Source organism: Ursus maritimus, unplaced genomic scaffold, assembly GCF_017311325.1.
Source record: "Ursus maritimus isolate PB19 unplaced genomic scaffold, ASM1731132v1 scaffold_27, whole genome shotgun sequence".
Taxonomy (NCBI): Eukaryota; Metazoa; Chordata; class Mammalia; order Carnivora; family Ursidae; genus Ursus; species Ursus maritimus.
This window is the reverse complement of record NW_024425230.1, coordinates 27245607-27273556: the sequence shown is the minus strand read 5'-3', so window position 1 is coordinate 27273556 and position 27950 is coordinate 27245607. Positions and strand designations below refer to the sequence as shown.

General features: G+C 36.7%; 1 protein-coding gene across 2 annotated transcripts in view; it reads left to right on the top strand.

Annotated features, from left to right (window-relative positions):
* Nucleotides 1–27950, top strand: part of ETFA (electron transfer flavoprotein subunit alpha) — a 75673-nt gene that overhangs the window by 26701 nt on the left and 21022 nt on the right. Inside the window, exons 9-10 of one of the 2 annotated variants that reach the window (XM_040642939.1) lie at nt 4706–4788; nt 15897–16947. In XM_040642939.1, coding sequence (XP_040498873.1) covers nt 4706–4788; nt 15897–15923 — 110 coding nt within the window. In that variant the 3' untranslated portion in view covers nt 15924–16947. Of the gene's footprint in view, nt 1–4705; nt 4789–15896; nt 16948–27950 lie in introns of those variants that run through there. The other variant, XM_008712062.2, reaches the window with a different exon arrangement.

The following is a 27950-nucleotide window of genomic DNA, read 5'->3' as shown; positions in this document are numbered from 1 at the left end:
CGAAATCTTTGTTGTTTTTCCATTTATTTGTTTGTTTGTTTATTAAAGATTTTATTTATTTGAGAGAGAGAGAGAGAACGAGAGTGGGGTGAGGAGCAGAGGGAGAAGCAGACTCCCTACTGAGCAGGGAGCCTGATGCGGAGCTCAATCCCAGGACTCTGGGATCATAACCTGAGTTGAAGGTAGCCACTTAACTGACTGAGCCACCCAGGCGCCCCTGTTTTTCCATTTAAAAAAATTAAATGACAGCTTCAGTGCCTACTTTTGATTTTGGCTCAGGTCATGATCTCAGGATCGTGAGATGGAGCCCCATGGAGCCTGCTTAAGATTCTCTCTCTCCCCCACTCTCCCCTCCCTCCCTGCTTAAGATTCTCTCTCTCCCTTTCCCACTCCCTCCCCATCTCTCTTAAAAAAAGAAGGTCTCCATTCTTTTCTTTCTTCCCCTTTTTAAGAGTTTTGTGTATAACTTTCTAGGTTTTTATATGCATTTAATATTATATATTAGCTAATATTAATAATTTATATTAGCTAATATATCTGCTCATAGAAACAGTAATGGTTTTGTCTGAATAAGAGCATGATATTGATTCTGTAATCAGATGGTTTTATTTGAGGGTGTTTATTTCATTCATTTATTCTTTAATTGAACAAATATTTATTGAGTGTCTGGCATATGTCAGGAAATAGCAGTGAGCAAAATAAGCAGTCTCTGCCCTTGTGGAAGTTACATTTGTATTTGGGTGAGACTAGACTTGTATTAGTTTTCTGTGGCTACTGTAACAAATTGCTGTAAACTCTGTGGCTTAAAACAGCAGAAACTGATTCTCACAGTTCTAGAGGCCAAAAGTATGTTGAAATCATGGTGTTGTCAGGACCACCCTCTGGGAGTAAGTCTGTTCGTTTGCAGTTTTTAGAGGCTGCCCCAACATTCCTGGGCATGAGGCTGCATCCATCACTCCAGTCTGCCTCCGTCGAATCACCTTCTTCTCTGTGTATCCGTATCAAACCTCCCTCTATATCCCTTTTATAATGATACATGTGATGACCTTTAAGGGACAACCTAGATAATTCAGGATAAGCACCCTCTCTTAAGATCCTTTATATCGTATCTGCTGCCATGTTGGTAATACAGATTCTGGGGATTAGAAATGAATATATCTTTAGAGGGGCCATTTTTCTGCCTACCACAGACACTAAATATAATAAATTAGTATATAATAGTATGTTAAAGGTAATAAATGCTATGAAAAGGAGGAGGAGTTTAGAGAGGGAAGATGTCAGTTTTAAATAAGATGGTCAGAGGAGGCCTTAATAAGGAGACATCTGAACAAAGGTTTTTTTGTTTTTTAAGATTTTATTTATTTATTAGAGAGAGATAGCAAGAGAGGGAACACAAGCAGGAGGAGTGGGAGAGGGAGAAGCAGGCTTCCTGTTGAGCAGGGAGCCCAATGTGGGGCTCAATCCCAGGACCCCGGGATCATGACCTAAGCCGAAGGCAGATGCTTAACAACTGAGCCACCCAGGCGTCCCTGAACAAAGATTTGAGAGAGGTGAAGAAGCAAGCCATGAGGAGATCTGAGAGAGAGAGAGAATGTTTCAGGTGGAGGGACCAGTAAATTACAAAGGGTCCAGCTAAGGGTTTATGTCTGGTTTATGTGATGAATAGCAAGGAGGCCAGTGTGGCTGGAATAGGAAGTGCTGAAAGGGATTGTAGTAAGAGATAAGATTAGGAGTAATAGACCAGACCACATAAGGCATTATATGCCTTAGTAAAGAGATTGCTTTTCTCTGGATGAAATGGGAAACCATTGAAAGGTTTGAGTAGAAGAGTCACATAACCTGACACTCTAGCTACAGTTTTGAGCATAGATATGTGTAGGGGGTAAGTACATTAACAGGGAGATCGATTAGGAGGCTGTTTTAATCATTCAGGTGAGAGATACTAGTGGTTTGGATCAGGTTAGTAGCAGTAGATGTGGGGAGAAATAGTTTCAGGATATATAGTTGAAGGTAAAGAAACTGGGATTTCTTGGCAGATTGGATATATGTATTATGAGAGAGAGTTTTTATCTGGCATTTGGTAGGATGAAGTTACCATTAGCTGAGAGAGTAAAGACCCCAGGTGGCACAGTTTCCAGGGAGAGATCAGGAATTCCATTTTGGGCATATTAAGTTTTGAGCTAACAATAAACATATAAGTAGAAATGTCAATTAAACTGTTGGTATAGGAGTGTAGAATTCATTGGAGAAGTTTGGGCTGGAGTATAAATTTGGGAATCAGTTTCATTTAGATGGTATTTGAAGCCATGAAACTGGATGACATCACCAAGGGAATGAGTGTAGATAAAAAAGAGGTCCCAGGACTGAGCCCTAGACACTGTAAGATTAAAAGATAGGGGAGAAGGAGAGAAAGACGACCAAAAGGAGTGTGGTAAGTAAGGCAGGAAAACCAGGACAGCGAACATGATGTTTTGGAATCCAAGTGAAGTGTTTTAGTCAGGCATTGTAACAGGTCAAGGAGGATGAGGACTGAGAGTGACTAATTGATTTAGCCACTTAGAGGTCATTGGTGACTTTGAGCATTTTTAGTGGAGTAGTGGGAGCAAAAACCTGAGTGGAATGAATTTAAAAGAATGATCCTAAATGGTGGTTACATGACTGCATTCACTTTATGATAAACCATTGAGCAGTACATTTGTGATTTGCATGTGTTTCTATACGTGTGTAATGTTTTAATAAAGTTTTTAGAAATAGATTGGGAGGCTTGGAATTGGAATCAGTGAATACAGATAACTCTTTAGAGAGATTTTGCTATGTGGGAAAGCAGAGAAATGAACAATGTTTAGGGGGGAATGGGCCAACAGAGGAGCGTTTTAAAGGGGAGACAAATAATAGCATGCTTCTGTGTTGATGGGAATGCTCCAGTTGAGAGGGAAAAATTAATCACGCAGGAGAGGGAGGGGGGAGTTGCTGGAGTGATGTCCTTAAGTAGGCAAAAAAAGAGTATGGACACAGCTGCAGGTTGATGGGTGTGTGTTAGTTGGACCATGTGGAAGTTCTCTTGTGATGATTTCAGTTTCTTAAATGAAATAGGAAGCAAGGTCATCAGCTGAGAGTAAGGATGTTAAAGCATATTGGACGTTTGACGAGAGAAAAAAAGATGTGGAATTATAGTTTAGGAAACAGAGAATTAAGGCCTGTTTATTTACGTTAACACAGCTTAGTGTTGGTGTTTTTCTCCAGTTATGCTGAACTACAGGAGGACAGGTTTGGAAAAGGTAGAGAGGTTGTTTAATCTGTTAACTGGAGATGGAGATTTTTCCAGTTGAGTGTGATGATGAAGGCAAGGAGATTGAAGGCATATGCAATGAAGTGATTAGAGTCATTGATCATAGAATTTAAGCTAGGTAAAGAGGAGGCAACATACTGGCGGAGAGGGTCAGCAAATAGAAATGTAGATCCCGGTGAAGCTCAGAGGCTTGTTGGAGCTGGGTGCAAACGGAGTCAGATGGAAAGAGGTTACAGAGAGACATAGGAAATTGAGATTATCTAGGAAGATTGGTAATGGAAAGGTTGGGGACGTGACCATGGGTGTGGCCGAGGACACAGATGATCGGAGAAGAGTTTAAGGAACCAACAGGCCAGGTGTTGAAATCTCTGAGAATTAAGACTAGTACTAGAAAAATGGCCCAGAAGCTAAAATGAAGGGGATTGGACTCGTGGTTAATAGCTGACACAGCAATAAATGGGTGACATGATCTGAAGAGATCTGAGATCCAAAGCTGAAGGCTTTTACGCAGGAAGGAGGGAGAACTTTCTGAAGGTGTCAGTGAAGAGTCCCACCTCCAGGCCCAGTGGTATGAAGATGGTGGCAGACAGAGCAACATCTGCTGGATGGGACTGCAGGGGAATCGTCCTCAGGGAGCATCTAGACAAATGGCAAGATGGGTATAGATTAGGGAGCATGCCAGGCGTTATGGAGATTAGTGTGTGGATTATGAAGGATAACCTTTGAGTCTGGGCCTTGTTGTAGTGACTGAAGTAAGTAAAGGGCCAGTCCTCACTGACTCAGGTAGTGTTGAGACTGTGAGCGTTAGGAGGTAGTGAGGAATACTATTTGTGGCTTCCTCTTGTCCTCTCTACATGAAGATGAAAAGGACCTGAGGCTCATTCTTGACCCCTGCAGTGAGAGAGGTGACATTACTCCAAGTCCAGGGCTCCTTGTTGACTCCTGCTGAAGGAGGATAAAGGGCTACTTAACTTCTCATTTTTTTTAGATAAGTTAAAGCTTATGTTATGTGTAACTTGTCTTTATCTGATTACAGGAGATAATGATATAGTACCTTCAAAAGTTGTGAGGTTATTGCATGAAGGAGCATTTTTAATGGCATGCCAAACAGATTATGTTTTATGAATGCCTAGATGCCTTTTTGATAAAGCAAGCAGAGGACTTCAGCCAAATTTAAAATTTTAAATCTTTGGGTACAAGTAGAAGGCATTTCTTTAAGTTTTGTGTATAAAATTTACTAGTACTTCATTTTAGAATTCTTGATCAGTGATAAGGGGATTTTTTTTTTAAACAAGGCCTTTATAAAATAAATTTGTAAGTGTACTTATTAGTGTCTTTTTATACAGTTATTAGTGAATATTCCAACCAGGTGATGAATAGGGCTTAAAAAAATGACAAATATGTTTTCTCCTTTAGTTGGTGCTTCTCGTGCTGCTGTTGATGCTGGCTTTGTTCCCAATGACATGCAAGTTGGACAGACGGGAAAAATAGTAGCACCAGTGAGTATTGCAATAAAATATGCCATGCAAAATTCTGCGGGGATAAAAAGGGTGTGTGTGTGTGTGTGTGTGTGTGTGTGTGTGTGTATTTGTTGAATAACCATCTCAAATACTTCTCAGTGTATCTAAGCAGTTAGCCATTACAGTGGTGAACGTGTCCTCACAAGGTCTGTGGATTTCTTGGGCTCAGTAAAATGCTTAGTAGTTCTTAAATCCAGCATTGTCTTTCAGATTTTTTTCTTTTTTTAAAGATTTTATTTATTTATTCGACAGAGATAGAGACAGCCAGCGAGAGAGGGAACACAAGCAGGGGGAGTGGGAGAGGAAGCAGCAGGCTCATAGCAGAGGAGCCTGATGTGGGGCTCGATCCCATAACGCCAGGATCATGCCCTGAGCCGAAGGCAGACGCTTAACCGCTGTGCCACCCAGGTGCCCCTGTCTTTCAGATTTTTTTAAGTTTAATTAAATTTCAATGTCTTGGAGTGCCTGGGTGGTTCAGTCGGTCAAGTGTCCGACTCTTGATTTTAGCTCAGGTCGTGATCTCAGGGTCATGAATTCTAGCCCCACGTCGGGCTCTGCGCTCGGCCTGGAGTCTGCTTGGGATTCTCTCTCTCCCTCTCTCTGCCGTTCTCTCCCTCTCTTAAAAAAAAAAAATTCCAGTGTCTTTCAGATTTTTTTAAAGCAGTAGAACACTGTCAAATTCACATAAAATCTTTAAAAAATTCATATCACAACAATGGGTATAAAATAATATTTTATTAGTAAATGGATTTTGTAAGTTCACATTAGCATATATTTACCATAAAGCCTATTTATTATTAGTAAAAACTGTATTAATGAACACAGAATCTTGAAATCAGGAGCTATGAATAATAGTTGTTCATCCTAAACACCTACTTTATTTCTGTTATTATGTCTAGCTGCATGAAATTCAGAAAATTCTGATCCATATAAATAAGTGATACTAGAATATTCTTCAGTTAAACCTATCCAAAACTTAAAAAATAAATACTTTGGTTTCAAAGTTCAGTCACTAACCTTATCTAATGATTGTTCACATTACATGAGTAGACATCTTCAGGCTTGAATTTACAAAAGATCAGAGCCACAACATTCCTAATTAATAATACTTCTACAAGAAATTTAGAATGCACTGAGTTATTTAGTTTCACGGAAAGGCAGCACTTGTTAAGTAGAACAGCTGAATGATGGAATGACCAGTGGCATCCTTATCTGTATCGAAAATAAATGTCATACAGTCAGTCAGCTTTCTTCAACACTGCCATTATCAATATAGAATCATTTACATTTTTTTCATAAGGAATGTAAATATTTTAAACACTTTAAAGACTTTCTTTAATGTAAATCATATAATCCCTGGAGTTTCTGATTCACTAACTCTGAGTTAGGCCTGGTCATGTATATACGTATGTATTTATATGTGTGTGTGTATGTGTGTGTGTTTAAGCTTTAAAACTTTTGAAAGAATCTAGGGGCACCTGGGTGGCTCAGTTGGTTAAACATCTGGCTCTTGGTTTTGGCGCAGGTCATGATCTCAGAGTAGTGAGGTCGAGTACCTTGTTGGAGCCCTGCCCTGACCATAGAGCCTTCTTAATATTTTCTCCCTCTCCCTCTGCCCTTCCCCTGTCTGCTCATGCACGTGTGCATGCTCGCTCTTTCCTAAAAAAAAAAAAAACCCAAAAACCTTTTTGAAACAATCTCAAGTGTACAGAAACCTGTGAGTACAGACCAAAAACCTTTATTTTTGTGGACCATTTGAAAGTAAGTTGCTGAGATGATACTCCATCATCCCCAGATATGTTATGTAGAGCATTCTCCTATATAACCACCATACAACTTTTAAAATCAGGACATTACGACTGATACATTAATTCCATCTTATCATCACATCCCATTCAGGTTTTGCCTGTTGTCCAGTAATGTCCTTTATAGCAAAAGGCTTTAGCTTAGAATCACATGATGCATATAGTTGTCATGTATCCTTCCATCTTAAACAGTTTCTGTCTTACCTTGACTTTCATGACCTTGGCACTTCTGAAGATTATAGGATAGCTATTTTGAAGAGTAAAATGTCCCTCAAATTAGGTTTGTCTTGTTTCCTCACAATTCAATTTAGGTTATATAATATATTGTTATATATTATATATATTTGACGGGAATATCACAAAAGTATTTCATCCTATCAGGTGGTATACAATTTCATTTTGTCTTATTACTAATGATTTTCACTTTGATCTTTTCATTAAAGTGATATCCGAAATTTTTCTGCTATAAAGTTACTTTTCCCTTTGTAATTAAGAAATGTTTTATGAGGAGGTACTTTGAAATGATGTGAACATTGCAATTGTCCTTAGACTTTCAATTCATATATTTATATCAGTATGGACTTTTGATTCCCATTTTACTGAGTGGGTGAAAATCTGTCATTATTATTGTTGTACACATTGTCCCACATTTGGCCAGTAAGAACCTCTTAAAGGTGGCTTCCATGTCTTTTTTGACATGTTCCCATCTTTCTCTGAGCCCATTCTTACTTTCTAACAGAACAATATGTTCCAGGCTCATTTTGTATTTTTCTTATGTCAGCCCTGGAATCTGTCTTTTTGCGAAAGAGCCCTGGTTCCTTTTAGTGAAGAATAGTATTTAGCAGCCAACAGCTGGTTGTTAGCTGCTTTCATTGCTATTGGGATGTTGTTATTCCCAGGACCTCTCAGTGAAAAAAGCTAGGGAATGTGTGTAGCTATGTGTATGTGTAGGCACACACACACGCATTTATATCTGTATTTCTGTATCAGTCTCTATTCTGTATATTGAAAACCATAGTTCACTTTGATACTGCCAATTCCAGTCTGATACTGCAGGATCAATTCTAGTTCTTTCCCTTTCCCTGTTTGTAATGCCCTCCCTACAGGGAAAAACCTGGACCCTTCCAAATAGATACCCTCCCCACTTTGCTTGGGCTTGGATACTCCTGTCTGGATCATTTCTTCCCAAAGTACAATTTTACATTTCCACCAACTATGTATCTGGGTTCCAGTTGCTCCTCATTTTTACCAACATTTGGTGTTTTAGCTGTTGAATGGTGAATGTGTAGTGCTACCTTATTGTGGTTTTAATTTGCATTTGCCTGATATCTAATGATGAACATTGCTGTGTTTTGGGGAGTCACATGTCTTCCTTATGACGTGTCTGTTTAATTCTTTGACCCTTTTTTATTGCTTGTCTTTTTGTTATTGAAATGTCACCGTTATGTATATGTTATATATATATGATTAAATTACTTATATAATTATATATTAAGATACATGAGCTTCTTGTCAGATATGTTTTGCAAATATTTCTCCCAAGATGTGGCTTGCCTATTTGTTTTCTTAATGGTATCAAGTCGAGGAACTTCCCTCCATTTTGTTGAGGGTTGTTACCATGAATGGTTGTTGTATTTTGTCAGATGTTTTTCTCCATTTTTTGAAATGATCATATGTTTTTTTTCTCCTTAATTTTGTTAATATGATGAATTACATTGTTTGATTTTTTAGTGTTAAAGCACTTTGAGTTACTGTGATAAACCCTACTTGATCATGATATCTTTTTAATATATTGCTGGTTGTGATTGGTATTGTGCTAAGGATTTTGGGGTCTGTCTTGATCAAAATAATCTGTAACTTTCTTTTTAAAAAATATTTGTCTAATTTTGGTATCCACGTTAATGCTGGCTTCATAAAACAAGTTGAAAGATGTTCCCTACTGCTCTATTTTCTGAATGGTTTGTGTGAGATTGGTATTTTTGTTTTTTCTTAAATGTGATAGAATTCACCAGTGATGCCATTTTGGCCTAGAGTTTATTGGTGGTTTTTTTCTTTGGTGGAGTATTGGACAATTAACTCAGGTTCTTTAATGGTTTTAGGGCTATTCAGATTTTCGATTTTGAGTCTTTCGGCTGAGTGATACATTTCAGTGAATTGGTCCAATTCTTGTAAGTCGTCAAATGTATTGGATAAAGGTGTTTATAATACTGCCCTGTTTTCTTTCTGTTGTCTGTAAGATCTGGAGTGATCCTTTTTAATTTCTGCAATTGGTAATTTGTGTCTTCTCTTTTTTGTTCACTTTCTCTTCATCAGTCTAGTGAGGAGTTTATAAAAAAATTTGAAAAATCTCAGTGACCCAACTTTTTTAGAATGATAGCCTTATTGAGATATATAATTCATGTACCATACAATTTATCCAATTAAATGTTTAATTCAGTGGCTTTTAGTATATTCACAGAGTTATACAACCATCATCTCAGTTAGTTTTAGGACATTTTCATTGCCCCCAGAAGACACATACCTGTTTTTTCCCCCAACTCCCGCAGGCCAAGGCAATTAACATTCTACTTTCTGTCTATATAGGTTTGCATATTCTGGACATTTCATATTAATATTTCATAATAATTAATGATTATATAATAGGTGGTCTTTTGTGGGTTTCTTTTCATTTAACAATGTTTACAAGGTTTATCTATGTCATAGTATTCCTTTTTAAATCAAATTGTTTCCCATAGGAGCTACACCAACAGTAAGCCAAATTTTAACTTTGTTAATTCTTTTCATTGTCTTTTTTTTCCTCTTATTTTTCTCCTTTCTAATTACTTTGGGTTTACCTTGCTCCTAAGGTAGAACTTCATTAATTTTGTATTGGTTATTTAAAAATTTTTTTTGAAGTTTGTTTAAGTGATCTCTGCACCCAGTGTGGGGCTTAAACTCATGACCCCGAGATCAAGTTGCATGCTTTTCCGACTGAGCCAGCCAAGCTGTATTGTTTATTTTTAAATGTAAATATTAAAGGTGTAAATTTCTGTCTAAGCACTGCTTTAGTTGCATCCCACAAATTTTGATATATTGTATTTTTATCATTTATTTAAAAATATTTTCTAATTTATAAAATTAGAAATGTTTAATTTCTAAGTATTTGTGGTTTTTTTCATAGAGAGCTTTCTATTACCGATTTCTAATTTAATTTTGGAGACTATCTCTGTAATATTTCAATCTTAAAATTTATTGAGACTCATTTTATGGCGTGGCAAATGCCCTATCTTGATGAACTTGAAAAGAATGTATATTGTGCTATTAGATATTGCGGGAAAAAAGATTAGTGAACGTAAGATAATGGTAGCAAAACTCCAAAATGACACACACAAAATATGAAAAAAAAAAAACCAACAGAAAAAAAAATGGACAGAGCATTGATGAGCTGTAGGGCAACTTTAGCAGGCCTAATATATGTATAGTTGGAATAGCCAAACTTTTTGGAGAAATAATGACCAGAAAATTTTTAAATTTCATGAAACCTATAAACATACAGATCTCAGAAGCTCAACAAGCCCCAAGAACAGTAAACATGACAGAAACTACAGGGCACATCATAATCAAAGTGTTTAAAGAATGATAAAAAGACATTCTTAAAAGCAGTCAGAGAAAAATAGGAGTTAAATGCTCTAGTCAAAAAGAGACTGTCAGAATGTATAAAAAGCAAGACCTCATCTATGTGCCACCTATAAGAAATACATTTTAAATATTAAAAAAATATACATTGAAAGGGAAGGGAAAGAAAAAGATATACCAGGGGTGCCTGGGTGGTTCAGTCAGTTAAGCATCCATCTCTTGATTTCAGCTCAGGTCATGATCTCAGGGTTGTGAGCCCAAGCCCTGCATCTGGGCTCTGGGCTGCACTCTCAGGAGGAAGTCTGCTTGAGATTCTTTCCCTCTCCCTCTGTGTCTCCCTGTGTGCACGTGCTCTCTCTCTCAAATAAATAAATCTTTATCACTGACCTCTACTTCTGAAACAATGATATATTATATGTTAGTTAATTGAATTTCAATAAAAATAAATAAATCTTTGAGGGGAAAAAAAAGAAAAAGATATACCATACAAGCAGTAAGCATAAGAAATTAAGAAATCTGTCTTTATTAATACCAGAAAAAGTAGACTTTAAGACAATGACTACTACTAAAGATAGAGACATTACATAATAATAAAAGGATTAATTTATCAGGAAGACAGAACAATCATGATTGTGGAAGTGCCCAACAATATAGTTTCAAAATACATCAAGCAAAAACTAAGAGAACTTAAGTTAGAAATAGACAAATCCATAATCATAGTTGGAGATTTTAACACTTTCTCTAGTAATTGATAAAATAACTAGACCAAGAAATTCAGTAAGAACATAAAAGATCTAGACCAGGGGTCAACAAACTTTTTCTGTAAAGAGTAATATAGCAAATATTTTTTGTTCTATGGGCCATAGAATGTACACCTATAGACAAATAAGTAAATGAATGAGACAAATAAGTAAATGAATGAGCATGGTTCTAGTCCAGTAAAACTTTATATACAGAAACACACAGCAGTCCAGATTTGGTCTGTGTGCCACCTGCTTTTCAGTACTTTTACTCTGGAACTCCAGGCACACATATTTTAAATGTATATTTAAATAATTTCTCTTGGTCTATTATCAAGATCACTGACTCTTTCATAATTTCAAATTTGCTGTTAAAACCATCTAGGGAATTTCTTATTTCAGATTTCTTTCAGTTCTAGATTTGCATTTGGTTCTTTTTATAATTTTAATTTCTCTGTTGAGATTTCTTGTTTGTGCAGTCATTACAGTTAACTTTTCCTTCACATTCTTGATCGTACTTAAAATAACTGCTTTAAATCCTTATGTACTGATTCCAAAATCTGGGTTATTTCAAGGTTGATCTCCTTTGATTGTATTTTCACATTTTCCTATTTCATTATATGTGTAGTACAGTGCTTCTCAAATTTTTTGTCTTAGGATTCCTTCTCAAGATTGAGGGTTCTCAAAGAGCTTTTGTTTATGTGGGTCATATCTATTGATACTTAACTGTATTAGAAATTCAAACAGAAAAATTTTAAATATTTTTAAATATTTACTTGAAAATAAAACCGTTTTTCTTAATATATATATAACATTTTGATTAAAATTACTGTTTTCTAAAATGAAAATGATTTTAATGGGAATAGTTGCATTGCTTTACATTTTTCATTTCATAGTTAACTTAATAGAAAATTCGTAGATTCTTATTTCTGCTTCCACTATGTTTTCTTATATTAGTTCAATTAAAGTATATGAAGAAAATCTATCATCACACAGTATAGAGTTAGGAAGAAAGGAGTATTTTAATAGCCAATTCAGAAAATTGTGGATATCTTTTACTTTTACATTATACCAAAACTTGACGAGTAGTAATTACTTTTTTTTTTTAAGATTTATTTATTTATTAGAGAGCAAGCAGGAGGAGGGGCAGAGGGAGAGAGGGAGATAAGCAGACTACCCACTGAGCGGGGAGCCCGATGCAGGGCTTGATCTCAGAACCCTGAGATCATGACCTGAGCCAAAATCAAGAGTCAGATGGGTAACTGACTGAGCCACCCAGATGCCCCAACAACTAGTAATTTCTTAAAGGTTATTTGCAGTGTGGAATGTGAAACCATATCAATGACCTTTTCATGCTTTCATATTAAAATCCATTGGTCTATACTGCACTTTGGGATCTTTTACCATCTTGTACATCATGCATTGTTCATTTAGGAAATAAAGACATATCTTGTTATTTGGGTTTTTTTTTTTTTTAAAGATTTTATTTCTTAGAGAGAGCATGAGAGAGAGCATGGGGGGCAGGGTCAGAGGGAGAAGCAGACTGAGCAGGGAGCCCAATGCAGAACTCTTGCTGGGACTCCAGGATCATGACCTGAGCCAAAGGTAGTCGCTTAACCAACTGAGCCATCCAGCTGCCCAAGACGTCTTGTTTTATTGTGCTTCTCTTTATTGCACTTCACATATATTCTGATTTTTTTTTAAATAAATTAATGGTTTTTGGCAACCCTGCATTGAACAAGTCTGTTAACGCTATTTTTTCAATAGCGTCTGCTCACTTTGTGTCTCTGTGTCACATTTTGGTAATTCTTGCAGTAGTTTCAAGTTTTCCATTATTATTATATCTGTTATGGTGATCTGTGATCAGTGGTCTTTGATGTTACTATTGTAATTGTTTTGGGGTACAATGAACCTCACCCATATAAGGCAGTTAATTTAATCGATGAATATTGTATGTGTTCTGTTTCACTGACTGGCTGTTCCCCCATCTATCTCCTTCACCTCAAGTCTCCCTGTTTTCCGAGGCATAACACTATTGAAGTCAGGCCAATTAATAACCCCTCAATGGCCTCTTCAGTGTTCAAGTGAAAGGAAAAATTGCACATCTCTGACTTTATTTTATTTATTTATTTATTTTTTAAAAGATTTTATTTATTTATTTGACAGACATAGAGACAGCCAGTGAGAGAGGGAACACAAGCAGGGGGAGTGGGAGAGGAAGAAGCAGGCTCATAGCAGAGGAGCCTGATGTGGGGCTCGATCCCACAACGCCGGGATCACGCCCTGAGCCGAAGGCAGACGCTTAACCGCTGTGCCACCCAGGCGCCCCACATCTGTGACTTTAAATCAAAAGCTAGAAAAGACATGAAGAAGGCATGTTGAAAGCTTAGACAGGGCAAAAGCTAGGCCTTTTGTGTCCAACAGTTAGACAAGTTTTAAATGCAAAGAAGTTCCTAAGAGTAAAAGAGCTACTTCAGTAAACAGATGAAAAAGAAAGTGAAATAGCCTTATTGCTGATATGGAGAAAGTTTTAGTGGTCTGGATAGGAGGTCAAACCAGCCACAGCGTTCCTTTAAGCCATTTACTCCAGAGAAATTCTCTTCAGAGCAAGTCTCTTCAATTCTGTGAAGCCTGAGACTCAGGTAAAGAATCAGCAGAAGAAAAGTTTGAAGCCAGCAGAGGTTGGTTTATGAAGTTTAAGGAAGGAAGGAAGCCGTCTCCATAACATAGAAGTACAAGGTGAAGCGGCAAGTACTGATGTGGAAGCTGCAGCAGGTGATCTAGAAGATCTGGCTCAGATAATTAGTGAAGGTGGCTACACTAAACCGATTTTCAAAATAGACAAAACTGTCTTTTATTGAAAGAAGGTGCCATCTCGGACTTCCATAGCTAGAGAGGAAAAATCCATGCTGGGCTTTAAAGCTTCTAAGGGCAGGCTGACTCTCTTGTTAGGGGCTGATGCAGATAGTGACTTTAAGTTGAAGCCAGTGCTCATTTACCATTCTGAAAATCCTAGGGCCCTTAAGAATTATGCGAAATCTATTCTTCCTGTGCTCTATAAATGGAACAAGAAAGCCTGGATGACAGCACATCTGTTTACAATATGGTTGACTTGAATATTTTAAGCCTCCCATGCAGACCTCAGAAAAAGATGATTTCTTTCAAAATATTACTGTTCATCGACAATGCACCTGGTCACCCAAGAGTTCTGATGGAGATGTACAAGATGTTGTTTTCATGTGTGCTAACACAAGCATTCTGTAGCCCATGGGTCAAGGAGTCATTTTGACTTTTAAGTCTTATTGTTTAAGAAATACATTTTGTAAGGTTCTAAGTGCCATAGATAGTGATTCTTCTGATGAAGCTGGAGAAAGTAAATTGAAAGCTTTCCAGGAAGGTTTCACCTTTCTAGATGCCATTAAGAACATGTGTGATTCATGAAAGAGGTCAAAACACCATCATTAATGGGATTTTGGAGGAAGTGGGTTCCAGCCCTCATGGAGGACTTTTGCAGGGTTCAAGACTTGAGTAGAGGAAGTTACTGCAGCTGTGATGGAAATAGCAAGAGAACTAGAAGTGAAGCCTGAAGATGGGACTGAATTGTGACAATCTCATGATGGAACTTTAATGGATCAGGAGTCGCTTCTTATGGGTGAGCAAAGAAGGTGATTTCTTGAGATGGAAATTGCTCCTGGTGAAGATGCTGTGAAGCTGTGACGATTGTTGACAACAGAGGATTTAAAATATGACAGAGTTAGTTGGTAATGAATTTTGATAGAAGTTGTACTGTGGATAAAATCAGAAAGCATCACATGCTATAGAGAAATTGTTCATGAAAGGAAGAGTCACCTGATGTGACAAACTGTGCTGTTGTCTTACTTGAAGAAATTGCCACCACCACCCTGATCAGTCAGCAGCCATCAACATGAAGCAAGACCTTTCACTAGCAATAAGATTATGACTTGTGAAAAGCTCACATGACGGTTAGCATCTTTTAGCAATAAAGTACTTTTAAATTAAGGTATGTACATTATTTTGTTAGACATAATGTTATTGCACACTTAAAAGACTACAATATAGGGTTAACATGCACTGGGAAACCAAAAAATTATTTTGACATGCTTTACTGTGATATTTGCCTGATGATGGTGGTCTGGAACTGAACCCACAATATCCCCAAAGTATGCTGTAATGGTTTACTGAATTTTGCAGCTCTCCCAAACGTTGACACATGTTATCAATGTCAGAAAGTCAGGTTCCTTAATATCACCACTCATCTCATTAGAAGAGCCTTAAAACTCATGTTTATGGATATAGGTTTTTAAAATTCTAATTATCACTTAAAAGCTCAAATTTTGTCATTGGCAACAAAAACTTTTAAATTGTTTTCTTGGAATTGATAAGCTCATTTTATTCATTTTCAATAAAATGTCTGCTAAAACATCAAATATCTGCCACTTGTTCTTTAAAGTAAAAATGTTGTTCCATAAAAAAAGTGGCTGGTTCAGCTTGTGATTCAAACCATCACCCAAGTGATTTTCCTCATGACAATTGTTGTGCTTTGATATACAGTGGAATACAGTATTCCACTTCATAGTTTATAATACAGAATACTAAAAAGTCTGTGCTCAAAGGTCAAGGTTTAATAAAACGAATAATTTATACTGCTTCATCAAGAATAATCTTAAGTGAGGGGCGCCTGGGTAGCGCAGTCGTTAAGCGTCTGCCTTCGGCTCCGGGCGTGATCCCGGCGTTCTGGGATCGAGCCCCACATCAGGCTCCTCCGCTGGGAGCCTGCTTCTCCCTCTCCCACTCCCCCTGCTTGTGTTCCCTCTCTCGCTGGCTGTCTCTGTCAAATAAGTAAATAAAATCTTTAAAAAAAAACAAAAAGAATAATCTTAAGTGAAACCAGCTTTTTATTTTGCAGGTTTTTAGACTGAATGTATGGCCTTGAAGAATACAGTGACAACTAGTTCAGTTTGGCGCCGCTGTCTGGACTAACGCACACAGTAGTTCTACCCACTCTTGTTTCTTTGCATCATCCGTGCAAAGGTCAATACAGTTTTTCCAGGATAATGAGATTCAAAAAAGTTATTTAACCCTGACTCTTTATTTCAGCACCATTTTTGTTGCCAAGCATTCACATAAAGGAATTCTTCAATGATTAGTTGGTATTGATTCTGGACAAATACACCTAAAACAAAACAAAACAAAACTGAAACTCCAGACTGTCTTCTCTTTTAGTACTAGCCATGCAGCTGAGAAGCCAACTTGCACATCTCTAATGCAGGGACCAGAGTTTTAAGCAGAATATATATGTAGAGTTTGTGGTTTTTCTCTCTGGAACTTTTTCCTTCCTTTCCAGCTAACGTGGCAGCCACAAATTGTGTGTTTCCTCAACTAATAAGGCTGCAGGTTTCTATCCAAAGTGATTGCTTTCTGATTGGCTTTTATCCCCTGTGGGAAATCTGCAAATTCCCCAAGGGAGAAAGTAGTGGTATAAGGTAGACGCATCTTGTGAGGGAACTCCCCTACAGAATTCGGCTTTCTTAAATGCTGCCTGTCTTGGTTGATCTCCAGACTATTTAAATAGTTGCTGTCTGTATTTTAACAAGGTTTCATGATTTTTCTCTGCAGGAAGGTTTAGTCTGATACAAGCAATTCCCTCAGGACAGTGTGCAGGAGTCCTAAGGCCCAGAATCAAATGCATTACTTCACATGTGTTCTGATGAGTACAGAATTAGATTATCTTCCTAAATAATATTTTAATTAATGCTACTTAATATTGCATTAGGTTTTTGGCAGGCATATCCCACTGTTGGCATGTATTACGCTTGTGGACATCCAAACGCACAGTCTTCTCCTTCACCCATAGTTTATTGTCTATCAAACCACGTCTCCCTTGTCTAATAATAATGAAGTGTTCTTTGTGTTGAAAGCTAAACACTGTCATATTAAATTTGGGGTTTTGTTCACCATTGAAGCCTCTTGAATCTTATAAAGCTTGATTTTTTTCTATTCACATTCCTCTCAACTTTATATTCTTTGAAGATCCTGTGTTCTATTTTGTTGTCATTCGGTAATAGTTATGGGGAAGCATCACTGTGGTTTTCTGATGAAAACAGAAAGTTTTCAGAAACAGAAAGTCCCTATTCAAGTTAGGGGACACAAAGGCTAATTTTGTTATCTTCACAAAACACTTTTATTACCAATTATTTGAGAAAATAGGAAAATATATAATACCCAAAAGATGCCAGGAATTTAGTTATACTTTTAAATACATTTTTATTTTATCATTCATAGCAGTTTACACATGCTTATGGAAGATTATCGAACATATAGAGAACAATTCCTGGTACATTTATGGATTCATGATCCCTGCAAGAATTCAGACCTAGTGGTGGGGACCCACTAATCTGTAGCTTACTGTTGCTGATTTGGGGCTTGTTGCAACAAATTCTTCTATATTACTCTATTTTTTTTAAAAGATTTTATTTATTTATTCGACAGAGAGAGACAGCCAGTGAGAGAGGGAACACAAGCAGGGGGAGTAGAGCCTGATGTGGGACTCGATCCCGTAACGCCGGGATCACGCCCTGAGCTGAAGGCAGACGCTTAACCACTGTGCCACCCAGGCGCCCCTATATTACTCTATTTTTTAACTAACTTTTTATTTGAAAATAGTTTCAAACTTACACAAAGTTGAAAATTAAAAATAGTACAGTGTGTATGTGTATACACATAGACACACAGGGTTTTTTTCCCTGAACATATGACAGTAACATTATGACCCCTAAATACTTCAGTGTGTATTTCTTTTATTAATTTATTTATTTGAGAGAGAGAGCAAGCACCTAAAGTAGGGGGAGAGGGAGAGGGAGTATCTCAAGCAGACTCCCTGCTGAGCATGGAGCCCAATGGGGGCACAATCTCATAACACATGAGATCATGACCTGAGCCAAAATCATGAGTCAGACACTTAACCAACTGAGCCTCCCAGGTGCCCCTTTGGTGTGTATTTTCCAAGTATAGAAATATTCTCTTACACAACCAAAGTACACTTATATTCCATATTTGGATTTTGTCAATTTAAATTCTAATTCGTTTTCCATATTCTAATGGGAAATTCCAGTTTTATCACTTAGTTTTGTAATGCTCATTATAATATTGTCCCATCTCCGTACAGAATCTGGTTTAGGGTCAGGTATTGCATTTCGTTGTCACAGCTCTTTAACCTTTAGTCTCGTGGTTGTAGTAAGGAGTAACTCACTTCTTATTTAGCCTCAACCTTAGGCCTTCTGTACCCTTCTTAGTGTTTTTATTCCTATTCCCCACCCCCCACCTGTAGTAGCCACCTGCCTTTGTCTCTTCAGGGGAGGTGCTGGGTGACAGTTTGGTCTTGAGAAAACTCAGATGGAAGATAAACAAAAGTTGGAGATATGTTAAAACTAGGAGAGAGGTTTTAAAGAAAATAAATTCTGTATCATTCTATCCATTTGCCAGATCTAGTCTGCAAATTTGGCACTAGGTTTTCTAGAATCCAGTTCATACTGGGAAACGATATCAGTGTCCTGATTGACAGTTTTCCTAAGGTAAAAACAAACTGATTGCACATGGGAAGCATAATTTGGCCTACTATCAAGATCAGAGAGAGAGATTTATCCCTTGAGGCTTTATAAGAGGACAGTATTGATTAACATCCTCAACAATGTCTTTACTATAAATAGGACAGTGGTTTCATAAGGCTGTTTTTTTTTTTTTATAATGTCCCTCAATGTCAGCCAGTTGCCTAATATTTAAGTTCATTTCCATAAGGAGCCAAAATTATTTGATTTGGGGCTTGCTGCTCTGACTTTTCCAGGATGAAATTTCGGAGTAGTAGTGATTTAGTTGTAGAGCCCTTCTTCCAGTGAAATCTCGTGAGGAAGCCCGATGGATAATAGGAAAAGTGGAGTTGCAGTGGAGTGGTGTAACCAAAGTGCTGTTAATGTACCTCTTTCCCTTCTCATTTTTCTGAAAGAGTTTCAATGGCCTCTCTGCAGAATGACTAGAGCCCTGAGCACATTTTAAAAACCACTTGTCCAGGAAAAACTGGTGGATTGCACAGCCTCAGTTTTCCACAAATAGATCTCCTGAACTAAATTTTTATTTTGTCCTCTGTTAGTATATATCAACTTTATCTTAAACTGTACCAATTTTTAAAACTCCTTATTTCAATAGTACTATTTCCCTTATTCTCAGGCACTGATCTTTCCTTCTACTTCACAAGTCAACTTACTGTCCTCTCTATAAAAGCAAAACAATACACCTTAAGCTATATACATCAAAGAAAGAGGTGAGCCCTTTCTAATTTAATGCTCGTCTCTCTACCTGTGTCCTTGGATCCCATTACTTCCTACATCCTTCAGGACAGTATTCCATTATTTACCCCTGTGTTCTGGGTTCAGAACCTCTCCCTCTCCACTGACTCCTTTTTTTATAATGTTCAAAAGGAAAATTCTTTGTCTACCCAGCAGCCTCTTTTCCCTTTTCTACCTCCCCTTTGCTACCTCCCTTTTCATCTTTCTTGGTAGGCTAAGCTTGAAAAAGTAGCTCACATTTGCTAAATCCGCTTTGCTTCCCATTCTTTTCTATTTATTTAAAAAATGTATACACACACACACACATGCATATATATGTATATAAAGAGTATAATATACACCTTTGTTTTTACTACCAAATTTAAGAAACAATATTTTACAGTTGAAAGCCCCTATGTACTTTCTGTAATACATATCCTTCCTTTCCCTCAAAAGTAACCATTACCTAAATTTGATGATGATTTCAGTACATTTCACTTTTACTGTGTATCTGTAGTTCCCTAAACAGTATATAGCTGAACTTTTCAACTTGAGTACCATGAATGATTTACAAGTGTGCCAAGATGTTGATCCTCTCAGCCTTTGGAACAGGAGACATATTATGACTAGACTTGTTCACATAACCCAGGGTACCACACACATGCTACCATTGTCTGTGTGCCATGATATAAAAAAATTGGGGAGCACTGATAGGTAACATTGTTTTGTATACATTTTTGAAACTTTATAGCAACAGCATACTGTATGCGTTCTTTATGTTTTTTAGTCAGGCTTATGTTTGCAAGATCCATCCATTTTAATTCAGGTAGCAGTTTTTCAATTGTGTTTCGTTGATATATGGTATCCTATTATATAAAATATGTCATACTTCACCCATTTTCCTAATAATGGGTGCTTATTTAGTCTATAATTCCTGCTGTTACAAATAATGTTACTTGAAGATTCTTATGTCTCCTTGTATGTTAGTGTTTCCCTAGGGAAATATGCCTGAGAGTGAAACTGCTCAATTATAGGAAATGTTCAGCTTACCAGATGTTGATGAAGGGTCAACCAAAGTAGCTATTTATACTTACCAGCAGTTTATAAAACTTACCTTTACTCCCATCCTCTTCGAACTTTGGTATTTTTGGTTTTTTTAAGTTTTGCTGTTTTGGAGGTAGATGGTAGTTCTGAAGGTAGCAGTGTGGTTGCACGACAAGGTGAATATACTTAATGCCACTGAACTGTACCTAACAGTGATAAAAATGGTATATTTTATGTTATGTATATTTGCTACAGTTTAAAAAAAAAACTTTGCTAGTCTGATGGGCATGAAATCTCACTGTTTTTATTTGCTTTTCCCTGATTATTAGGCATCTTTATATTCTAAATGGGGGTTTTTTGTTTGTTTGTTTGTTTAAGATTTTATTTATTTGTCAGAGTGTGTGGGTGCACAAGCAGGGGGAATGGCAGGCAGAGGGAGGAACAGACTCCCCGCTGAGCAGGGAGCCCGATGTGGAACTCAATCCCAGGACCCTGGAATCGTGACCTGAGCTGAAGGCAGACGCATAATCGACTGAGCCACCCAGGCATCCTAAATGTCTGTTAATGATTTTTTTCCCTCTGAATTTCCTGTTCATACCTTTTTGCCCATTTTTCTATTGAATTTTTTTTTTCTTATCAGTTCTTGGAAGTTTTTAATATGTTTTTGGTACTAATCTTTTAGTAGCTGTCTTTTCCCTTTTTTAAAAAAAACTATGTCTTGATAAACAGAGCTTTTAATTGTAATGTGGTTGAACTTTTTTTCCTTTTTAATATCTACTGACTGTGTGTTGTTTAAGGAATCTTTCCTAAGACAGGGTCATAACGATATTCACCTGTATTTTTTTCTAAAACTTTTATTTTTCAAGATTTTACTTATTTATTTTTGAGAGAGAGAGAGTAAGCATGAGCGGGGTGGTTGGCGGGCAGAGGGAGAAGCAGACTCCCCGCTGAGCAGGGAGCACAGTGTGGAACTCGATCCCAGGACCCTGGGATCATGACCTGAGCCGAAGGCAGACCCTTAACCGACTGAACCACCCCGGCGCCCTTTTTTTCCTTAAACTTGTAAAGTTTGCTTTTCACATTTTGGTTTTTAATCTTCTTGATTTGGTTTTTATGTTTGGTGTGAAGTAGGTATTCAGTTTTTTCCTCATATAACTGATCTTTGAATACACATTCTCTTTCTCCTCCACTGGTCTCGTACATGGTTATGTACATGCACAAGTCTGTTTCTGGGCTCTCTGTTTTGTCCTATCAGTCAGTTGTTTGTCCTTGTACCAGTACTACACTAAAGCTCTAATAATAAAATTATCTAGTTGGGCAATTCCCCTTTCCTCTGTTCTCCAGAATTATCCTAGCTATTCTTGGCTCTCTGCCTTTCTCTTGCAGTTTTAGAATTAGTTTATCAAACTCCACAGTTGAAGTTTTGATTGGCAATGTAGGTTTGTCTTATCCAAATTTAGTATGATTTTTGAAATTGTGTAGTTGATGAAAATTCAGAGAACCCAAACCTATATTTTATTTTTTTAAAGAGAAAATTAATAATTAGTTCCCAATCCACCCCAAAACCTTAAATAATAAAAATCCGCAAAGATTTTAACATAATATAAAATATTTAAAACGAATTAGTTGTTTCACACTTACTAAACTGATTAGTATGTTTCTGGACAGAATGCAGTGATACTGGACAGTATCAGATATACCTTCTGTACTGCTCCAAACATGTATGATTGTAATGTGAATAAATAATGAGAAAATATGCTAAAGATGCGTGATGAAAGCAAATAATTCTTAGCTAATAACCAAAGCCATTTAAAAATGATAATTTACTGATTGAGGACTTGCCTGGGTGAGATTTGGTATGCGGGCTGGGAGCATTGAGTGGTGAGTCCGGGTGTGCGGGAGGGAGTTGGTAAAGGAGCTCAAATTCAGAAGCTGAGAGGTGATGGGCAGTTTTCTCTTCATGGCTCCTGAGACTACAGAAATAGGTGCTCTGAATCATTGTCCAAAGACTTCAGTTAAGCAACAAGATGAAAAAAATCTCAAAATAGATACCTCCTTGTGTTCTCATTACTTTGTAGTTATACAGTGTGAGCATGAGAGTTGATCCTGTCAGTTAAATAGCTGAGACACAACTGCTGAGTGGACATAGCAGTCTCTGAGATTCATAAGCACTTTAAATGTGCACTCATGCAAATTCATTATAGTTTTTTAAAATTTATTTGATTAGTGACTTCTGGATTTGAAAAGTACAAGTTGTAGCAAATACTCAGAAGCAAAAATTCTTCAAGTGAGGAACTATGGATGCATAGATTAATTTGGGGAGAGTTGATGTCTTTGCAATATTTAGTCTTCTATACAACATGATTTTATTTCTTCCATTTATTTAGGTAGTTTTATAATTTCTTTATAAATGTAGATAAATAGGAATGCAATTTATGTTCATCTATTGCTTTTATTAATTTATCTGTAGATTCTTGGGTGTTGTACATACATAGTCATGTCTTCTGGGTATAATGAAATTTTGTTTCATCCTTTTGTTTAATTTTTTTTTCTTACTATGTCACCTGTGGCTCCCTGGACTTGTTAATGGAAGTGGTGATGATAAACATCCTGTCCCTTATTTTCCAGTAATTTCTAATAGGTTTCACCACTAGGTATGATGTTTGCTATCTCATTTTAGTAGTTATCTTCTATGAGATTAAAGATGTTTTCTGTAATAGTGTCATATAACAGTTGCTTGCTTGTGTAACTTAACTTTCACTTAACTTCTATGTACCACAGTTTTTCAACTAAATCATGGTGGTAATAGTCTCTACCTCATGGTAGAGTATATGTAAAACACTTAAAACCGTACCTGGCATATAGTATAAGTACTCTGTGTTAGCTATTTTTACAGTTATACAAATCCTTGTTTGCTAAGAGATTTTTTTGTTTTGAAGTTATGAACAGGTATTGAAATCTTATTTCTATAACTCATATTTGACAGTCTTATTGGATTTTGTTAGGACATTAATTAATATTTGTTGAGCTTAGTGGATTGACATGTTTATGCTATGACTAGAATTCAATTCTAATGACTTTGTAAGCCTTGGCATATTTAATGGTAGTTCCCGTTTTACATTTTTCTCTGGATTGCCTTTTAGAAGCTCTGTTTGTGACTTAGCCTTCCTATGCATCCAAACATAGGCATACTGCAATCATTAAAGAATCTGTTGCCTACTGCCGGGGAGATGTGTTTTTACACTTGTGCAGCTTCTTAGTGGAAGTCGATTACTTTGTCTATATTTTGGTATTTTATTAACAGATCAACTCTGAGAGTAGATGAATAGTTACTAGGTGAACAAGTAGTTTGGGGGAATTTACCAATACAAGAAACTTTGTTTTGGGGGTTCTCTTTTGAAAATTCACTAATGTTGAAAAGTCTGTGTAGGAACAAACTTGATAGAGTTATTTGTATACAGCTGGGACTGACTTTATGGACTGCTTTTCTGACTTGCTAAAAAGCTAAAGATTGACAAGCGGTTTCGTACTGCATTATCCAGCTTGGCTTTTAACTCCAGGAAAACTGTGTTCACAAATTGATGCTCTATTCCTTTGGGATTGGTATAGAAGCATTAAATTGTACTAAAATATTCATATGTGAGTGCATTTAGCTGAAAGCAATTGATGTTCTATTCCCAAGAGGGCAGGGAGAACTGCTGTATGGACCCGCAGTCCAGAAAACACCCTAAGCATGCTTCTTAAAGGTAGCTTCGCGGCCTGGATGATCAGAGTCCTGACGATGAAGCTTAAAATGACAAAGGAGAAGTTGTAGAATTTATAAACTGGGGTTAGGCTGTATAAATTGTTCAGTTGTGCAATAGTTAAAAACTTTTTTGCTGAGAATTAGTTCTGATTATATCTTTGAGTTCAAATTATAGCTTTGATTTCTTAGCTAATTTTTATTAGACTGATTTCTTTAAACATTTATTCCAGAGGACCAGTATCAGTGAAGTTTTTTTATTCACTGTCATTTTATATAGGTTGAAATTTTTAAGTTTTGGAGGGTTTTGAACTCTTTTTCTGTATATAGCTGTTCAAAAGCATGCCACTGTTATGATCAGTTGTCGTATAGGCAGTCAATCTAATTTAACAGCTGGCATGAAAATCAATAAGAGTAGACAACAGATCTTTGTCTTAGCTATCTTTGTGTGGTAACTGGAAAGGAATAAAACTATTCTAAATTTCTGTTCTTATTCTAATTGTATTTTTGTTTCTTTCACGTAAATGCTAATTTATTTCTCATGTATAGCTTCAGACGTGATAAACACGCACATGAATGTCAGAGAACGTAAGACACTATAATAGAAAGAAATGTTTACTTAGAGGATAATTGATCATTTAGCATATGTACTTCAGTCCTTTTGTTCACTTCAAGGCCAAAGATAGGAATACTTAAAATCTTGTACAAAAGAATATTTGAACAATTTAGTCTAATTATTTTATATATACACATATATAATTAATATATAATGTCATATATTAATATTAACCAAACAAAGTCTGAGAAGGAATTTGGGAAATGCTATGGTGTTTGGGACAAAAGAATGTATTCCATTTCCTTGAAGTGAAATTACTTAGAGGGTCTCTAGTTAGGTTGGATGAATGGTAAATTTATTATTTTCTTATAGGCACTTTCCTTTTCCACATTATTAGCACCACTAAAATTCTTATAACTTTAGAAAGTACTAAAAGGAGTCTTTGTGTAACTTGGGCTGAACTTCACAACTCTGGTTGCCCTTTTTTTTTTTTTTTTTAAGTAAACTCTACTTTTGAGAACAGTTTTGGCTTTACAGAAAATTTGCAAAAATACTCCAAAGAATTCCCATAAATCCTGTACTTGGTTTCCCCTGTTATTGTTGTTATTTTTTTTAATGTTATGTGAACTGTTTAATTTGATAATTGTCAAAACCACAAGATTCTAGAACTTAAGTTTTTTGAAGATGGAGAATTGTGTGAAGGCTTCTGTCAAGGTGGTAACTTTCTAATGACTTTTTTATTGTGGTAAAATCTAATAAAATTTGCCATTTTAACTATTTTTGAGTGTACAATACAGTGGCAATAATTACATTCACAGTGTTACACAGCCATCACCATCTATGTCCAAAAGTTTTCATTACCCCACACCGAAACCCTATACCCATTAGGCAGTAACTCTCCATTCCCTCCCACCCCAGCCCCTACTAATCTCTCATCTACTGTAGGTCTCTGTGATTTTTGTCTCTGCTAGATATTTCATAAAAGTGGAATAATAACAGTATTTGTCCTTTTGTGTCTTATTATAGTTATCATGTTTTCAGATTTCATTTATGTTGTAGCATGCATTAGAACTTCATTCCTTTTTGTGGCTGAATAATATTCCATTAACATTCCATGAACATTTTGTTTGGATATCCATTTATCTGCAGGTGGATACTTGGGTTGTTTTGTTTTCACCTTTTGGCTATTGTGAATAATGCTGCTATGAACATTCACATACAAGTATGTTTGAGTTCTTTTGGGTTTATATTTAAGAGTGGAATTGCTCGGTCATATGGTAATTCTGTGTTTAGCTTTTTGAGGACCCGCCAAACTGCTTTCCTCTGGTTACTTTGTAGCTCTCATAAGGTCCTTGGCATAGAAGTTATCGTAAGAATTTGAGAGTAAAGATCAAGAAATGCTGTGCAGAAGCAGTGGCCTAACTCTCCTTAGTAATTTTAAGAAAGAGGTAGCTTGGCAAGGGAAAAAATACTGCTTGGAAGTCAGGTCCTAGTGCTATCTCTATTTTGTGGGACCTTAATTTTTTCATTGATAAAATAAAGCGATTACATAGATAATCTCAGAGGTGTCTTACCACAAAATTCTATGTAGGTATATATAATTTAGCAAGTTCTAACTGACTTTGATCAATTAAAAAACCTTGCTGACAAAAAATTTGATAATCAAACTTTTTATTTGACCTGCTAAAATGTGAAGCTTTGTAATAGACTGATTCTATATCTAAGTGCTTTGATGGCATATTCCCAAATATTTCAATGTAAATTAATCATCTGAATAGTTTTAGCAAAGTATATAATAATAAACTTGGCTTTCTATTATTCCAGGTATGCTTGAGGAATATTTTCCCACAATGGAAAATCTGTGAATTAGCATAGAAGTGGATTAGGTAAATGCTGCACATTTAATTGCAAAATAGCTAAATATTAAAAATTATATTTTAAATATTTTATTTATTTGAGAGAGCAAGAGAGATTGAGAGAATGAGTGGAGGGAGGGGCAGAGGGAGAAGCAGACTCCCTGTGGAGCAGGGAGCCTGATGTGGGACTCAGTCCCAGGACCCTGGGATTATGACCCAAACCAGAGGCAGATGCTTAACGGACTGAGCCACCCAGGCACCCCTAAAATTGATGGTACTTTTTCATATATAAACTTAAGTTAGCTGTTCATCTCATCTCATCTTGTGTTAGTGATTTTTCTCCAAGATAAATATATCTGCTGCAGTTTTATAGACTAGTGGTTTCCGTTAAAGCATATTACCAGTACTGTCATAATATTAAGTTATTTGTGGTATAGTAGAAAAAGTACTGAATTTAAAATCAAAGGAATTGAGTTAAGAAGCCAGCCTTGTAGGGGTGCCTGGGTGGCTCAGTCTCTAAGCGTCTGCCTTCGGCTCAGGGTGTGATCCTGGGGTCCTGGGATTGAGCCCCACATCAGGCTCCTATACTGGGAGTCTGCTTCTTCCTCTCCCACTCCCCCTGCTTGTGTTCCCTCTTCTCGCTGGCTGTGTCTCTTTCTGTCAAATAAATAAATAAAATCTTAAAAAAAAAAAAAAAGGCAGCAGCAGCCAACCTTGTGGGTATACTATACATAACCTTGGACAACACACAGCCTGCCTGACCCTGTGCTTTCTCTATAAAATGGTAGTAATTCCTATCCTATAGAGTTATTGTCATAGTTAAGTGAGACAATGTATGTAAAGTACAGCATGGTTACCAGAATATCATAGACGTTCATGTAACTGTGATGATAAGTGTGCCATCTTGACTCCTGACAAAAACCCGAGCTAGTCCTAGTATAGGAGGATTGTCTAATGCTTGGGACATATGTTCAGCTTTAAATCAAGAGTGTGGGTAAAGTCCTCCATTCATGTAAAACTCGGTTTAGCCATAATCCTGCCTGAGAACTTCATAACACAGGTATAGAGCTGTTGGAGAAAAGAGCCACACATAGTTGTGCTTTGTGTTTTGGGGCCTCTTTCAAAAAGAGAAGAGACTTAACACAATTTAGCAAACAGAGGAAATAGTTTGGCCTTTTAAATGAGCAACAGGATGAAATATAGCAATACTAATGCACAGAAGACTTGCAGTAATTAGAAAATATAGTTTGGTTAATCTACTTCTCAGAGACGTTCATTATTTGCTGTGATAAACTCCATTTAACTCCTAACCTGGCATTTGTCCTGTGTATGTGTGTTGTGTTTTAGCTGTAACAGTTGCTGTTTAAGGTAATGCCTCTGTAGTCTTCTAAACAAGAAGGTTGAGAAAGCATTTGCCATTTTGTAATGTTGTCCTATCTGAAGC